The sequence below is a fragment of the Suncus etruscus genome, chromosome 11, assembly GCF_024139225.1.
Source record: "Suncus etruscus isolate mSunEtr1 chromosome 11, mSunEtr1.pri.cur, whole genome shotgun sequence".
Lineage (NCBI taxonomy): Eukaryota > Metazoa > Chordata > Mammalia > Eulipotyphla > Soricidae > Suncus > Suncus etruscus.
This window is the reverse complement of record NC_064858.1, coordinates 81,889,970-81,895,520: the sequence shown is the minus strand read 5'-3', so window position 1 is coordinate 81,895,520 and position 5,551 is coordinate 81,889,970. Positions and strand designations below refer to the sequence as shown.

The following is a 5,551-nucleotide window of genomic DNA, read 5'->3' as shown; positions in this document are numbered from 1 at the left end:
CCTTGGTTACAAACATGATTGTGGCTGGGTTTCAGTCATATAAAGAGGACACCCCCCATCGCCAGTGCAAAATTCCCACCCACCACCAATGTCCCAAATATCCCTCCTTCCCAGCCTGTCTCACCTGTACTCTAGACAGGCTTTCTATTTCCTTTATACATTCTCATTATTAGGATAGTTCGCAATGTAGTTATTTCTCTAAACTCATCACTCTTTGTGGTGAGGTTCATGAAGTGGGCTGTAACTTCCAGCCCTCCTCTCTTTTGTCTCTGAAAATTACTGCAAGAATGTCTTTAATTTTTCTTAAAACCCATAGATGAGTGAGACCATTCCGCGTCTTTCACTCTCTCTCTCTCTCTGACTTATTTCACTCAGCATAATAGATTCCATGTACATCCATGTATAGGAAAATTTCATGTCTTCATTTCTCCTGATGGCTGCATAATATTCCATTGTGTATATGTACCATAATTTCTTTAGCCATTCATCTGTTGAAGGGCATTTTGGTTGTTTCCAGAGTTTTGCTATAGTAAATAGTACTGCAATGAATATAGGCATAAGGAAGGAATTTTTGTATTGTATTTTTGTGTTCCTAGGGTATATTCCTAGGAGTGGTATAGCTGGATTGTATGGGAGCTCAGTTTCCAGTTTTTGGAGGAATCTCCATATCAATGCCCTTAAAATTTTATGATTTCAAGTATATTTTATAAAGAAATAAAGTATCTACTAAATGTAATTCTACTAAAGGAATTATCCTAAAAGGAGTCTACATAAATAAATTATTTTTAAATGCAAGCTAATTTTGAGTTTCATTGAATGAATTAGTAAGACTACCTGGCAATCCCTTAAAAGATAGCCTACATAATATTTCACACCATTTTACAGCATGCAGTATAAAAGTAGATAAGCAAATCAAAGGAAAAGGTGACTTGAAATATGATATAATATACATAAATTGAAATATCCAATAATAAATGTAGATAAATACTATTTGTATAAAATGTTAACTTAATTTGGATCTTATTTAGTTATATTTTTAGGGGTCTTGAGCACCCAGCAGTGCTCAAGGCTTTCTCTTGGTTCTGTGTTCAGAAGTCATTCCTGTTTGTGGTCAGGGGAAGTATTTGGTGCTAGGAATTAAACCTAAATCATCAATAGGAAGGGTAAAATCCCTATCCACTATTTCATTACTTTTGGCACACTATTATTTTACCAAGAGGCAAGAATTTAATGATCCTTTATAATGATACAAATAATTTTTATAAGAACAAATTTCAAATTTATTTTCCTGATGTTAAAAGAAGTGAGAATGGGGGACAGAGCGTTGCACAACTGTAGGGCATTTGCCTTGCACACATCTGATCCATGACGGTTCTTGGTTCAATTCCCCCAGCGTCCCAGATGGTTCCCCAAGCCAGAAGCAATTTCTGAGCACTGAGCCAGGATTAACCCCTGAACGTCACGGGGTGTGGCCCCCAAAACAACAACAACAACAAAAAGTGAGAATGAAAATCACATTCAGTTTATCTTATTCAATTAGATTATTGTCAGTTTTCTGCCACTCAACTGCTGCAGTAAGTCAGAGCAGATACTTTGTTCTTTCATTTTTAATATATGTGTGTATATAAATTTATATAGCAAATCATATATTTATAATATGTAACTAATAATCTACTATAAATATCTCATTATATCTTTATCTCTTAAGTTTCTGCAATTTCACACCCAGTGATGCTCAGGAGTCCTTGCTTGCACTCAGGAATTACTCCTGCGGTGCTCATGGGATTATATGGGATAATGGGAACAAATACAGGTGGGCAACCTGCAAGGCAAGCACCCTACCCACTGAACAAAGCAGTAGCTTCCCTACTGTACGTTTGCTCCAGCCCATAGGATTTCTATTTATCACACATATATCTTAAAAGAGTAACAACAAAGAAAGTGGAGCAAACACCTTTATTTCCTCTTCATAATTTTTTAAAAGTTAGGACACTTCCTCATTAAAAATTTTAAATTCAAAGAGCAACATTTGGAAAAGAAAATTAGTCCAGGGCTCGAGAGACAGCACAGTGGTAGGGCCTTTGTCTTGCATGCAGCTGCTTCGAGGTGGTTTGAATCCTGACATCCTATATGGTCCTGGTGCCTGCCAGGAGCGACTTCTGAGTGCAAAGCCAGGAGTAACCATTGTGACCCCAAAACAAACAAAACAAAACAAAAACAAAAACAACAAAAAAGAAAATCAGTCCATATCAAACAGAGAAATAAACTTTTATATTAACTAAAATTTAAATATAATAAATAGGGACTGGAGTAATAGCACAGCGGTAAGGCAATTGCCTTGCACATTGCCAACACAGAACAGACCATGTTTCGAATTACCGCATCCCGTATGGTCCCTGAACCTGTCAGAGCGACTTCTGAACACAGAGCCAGGAGTAACCCCTGAGCCACTCAGTGTGACCCAAAAACCAATAAATAAATAAATAAAACCAAAAATGTTCACTTTAACTGATTTTAATGAATAAAGTGTGCAATATATTTTAAATAAAATAGATAAACTTATGAACGATTGTTATATTGATCTAAAACAAAAATGTATTAAAATGTTAAAGAAAAAAATGAGGTGCTGAAGCAAAAGTATACCAAGGAAGGCACTTTCCTTCTACACAGATGACCTGAGTGCCATTCCCAGCATGCCATATTGTTCTCCAGCTTCGCCAAGTCATATTTCAGCACAGAATACCCCTGACCAACACTGTGTGTGGCCAAAAATAGACACAAGTGATCATTCTTAATAAATTTGTCATAGTTCTAGGTAAAGCACATTTTTTGAATGAATTCAATCCCCAGCATTAAAAAGCCAAATAAATAATAAGAAATAAAGTAAATATATAAATAAGTCAAAATAAAAATAGGTTATGACATGTAAGTTTTGTTCTTTGTGCACTAAATTTTATTACAAAATGTGTCATTTCATATTTAGAATAAAAGCAGAAAATAAAACAAAAAATGTTGTCATCACACATTTTCCATGTAATTGCTTCCCAAATATTATATTGTGGGACTCCTTTTATGCATTAATTGTAGAGATAGTGTTCCTTCTTAGGAAAAGTGTTCTATGTAATTAGTGCAATTTTATTTTACTACCCATATAGTGGGAAGTTATCTTTGCTAAATGGTAATCAATTTACTTTGTGAAATGAAACAGTTAAGGAGTAGTAGACACAGATGAAGCCTATTATAATTACTTTATAAAAAAACATTTTATATTTGCTTTTAAACAAAGAAAATTGAAATAAAATATAATTAGAAATAACATAAATACACTTTTACATATCATCACTCGCTAAAATTTTAATGGCAATTAATGCTAATATAGAATTGTTTCTATTAATAATTATATAATGATTAATAATTATATTATAATATATTACAGTTATATAATAATGTACAGTTTGTTATTTATACAAATATATAATTTCAATAGCAAAGATAATAGGAACTTCAGAAAAACAAAATCTGTACACTATGTACTGTCTCCACAAATAGTGAGTTATTTTCTGCAAAATATTCTTTTCACAGAATTTTTTACATCTCTATTTCTCAGACTATATATTAGAGGATTTAACATTGGTATCACAAGGGTATAGAGCACCGCGACAATTTTGTCTTGCTGTGGTGATGAGATGGCTCCAGGTTGGGCATACATGAAGAACACAGTTCCATAGAATAAACTCACCACCGCTATATGGGAACCACATGTGGAAAAAGTTTTACTTCGGCCCTGGTTTGAGGGGATCTTTAAAACTGTGGCGAGAATATAAGCATAGGAAACCAAAATGATAGTTGTAGTACTAATGATGATGAGAGCAGAGATAATAAACAATACTATCTGATTCACAAACGTGTCAACACATGAGATCTTGATTAGTGCTGGGACATCACAAAAAAAGTGGTCCAATCTGTTTTCTCCACAAAAACGCAAACTGAAGGTGAAACCTGTTTGGACTATGGAGTTGATACTTCCACAGATATAAGATCCTGTTACCAGTCTCACACAGGCTTTATTGGACATTTGCACAGGGTAAAGGAGAGGAAAACAAATTGCTGATAAACGATCATACGCCATTACTGCTAGAAGAAAGCCTTCAGTTGTGACAAACAGAGCAAAGAAGAAAAACTGAGTGGCACAGCCATTATAAGAAATTTTCTTTTCATTAGACAAAAAGTTCTGTAATGTTTTAGGAGCAATGACTGTGGAGTAGCAGAGATCTAAGTAAGACAAATTTTTAAGGAAGAAATACATGGGTGTTTGAAGTTTTGAGTCTACATTAATGACAATTATCATGGTAATATTTCCCACTACAGTAACCATGTAGATCAACAAAAACATTGAGAACAAGAGGATCTGAAACTTTGGAGGAGTTCTGAATCCTAATAATATAAACTCAGTCACTTCTGAGTAATTTCTAGGAAGCTCACTCTTCATAGTTAGTTATATGTAGAACTGGAAAAATGGTACAAATGAAAGAAGCAAATCATCAGAATATTTATTTCAATAAAAAATCAAGACAAACATGGAAATTTTATCTTTCATCATACATTCCCCCATTGCTAGTTTAAAAAGTCTTCCTAGTAAACATTTTATGCTATTTAGCAAATAATAAAAATCTGTCTTCTAAATTTGCTTTAGAAATATATGTTTTTTTTCCTAGATAAGAAATGTATATTTTCTAAAAAATAAGTCTGGCAATAGATTTTACTTTATTTACTTTTCTTGAGTTAATATTAACTATTAAGTTCTGCTGTCCTTAAAGAAGGTACCATCCAATTAAGGTTTTATTGTCATGAAAATCCATTACATTAATTGTATCATTGTATTTTCATTATTAACTTGTTTCTTTATTTACTACTAAAAATAGTATTTGTCTTTCTTCTAACAGGATAAGGACTTCAGGTACTGATATAAACATCATTTGCACATTAGCCTCAGATCCCTATTTATTCTACTGCTTTTCCCCTGTGAAAAGCATCTTAGTGACACAGTTGATCTAAAGAACAGAGGTGATTCTTCTTAAATTTAGCATACAAAATAAAATCAAACTTGTTTCTTCCTTTGTTTTCTTTCTCCCTGTTTGACCCTAGACTTTTTTATTTTGTTTTTTTTTCCTTCTTTGCTTCCTCCCTCCCTCCCTCCCTCCCTTCCTTCTTAACTCCCTCCCTTTTTCCTTCCACCTCTTCCTCCCTCACTTCCTCCCTACTCCCTCCCTACTCCCTTCCTTCCTTCTTTCCTTCCTTCCTTCCTTCTTTCCTTCTGTCCATCCTTCCTTTCTTCTTCTTTCCCTTTATTGGACCATTGGAAATTTTTAGAATCAAATACAAGCAGAGAATTGTAAGATCTTGGGAAATTTCTTTTTTCATATATAAGCCAATCTAATAATAAACAAAAAGACTTATGTATATAAAAGAAGGCACAAGGGAAAATCTAAAGGCAGGTAATATTTAAAAAGTAAATGTTTACTTTTTTGAAGAAAGGTAAAATACAGCCCAG

At 33.7% G+C, this 5,551-nt stretch overlaps 1 protein-coding gene across 1 annotated transcript; it reads right to left on the bottom strand.

Annotated features, from left to right (window-relative positions):
• Positions 1-3,553: 3,553 nt before the first annotated feature.
• LOC126022595 (olfactory receptor 12-like) lies at positions 3,554-4,489 on the bottom strand. Its single transcript, XM_049783564.1, has one exon. It carries the CDS (start codon positions 4,487-4,489, stop codon positions 3,554-3,556), a length of 936 nt encoding a protein of 311 aa, XP_049639521.1.
• Positions 4,490-5,551: the final 1,062 nt, after the last annotated feature.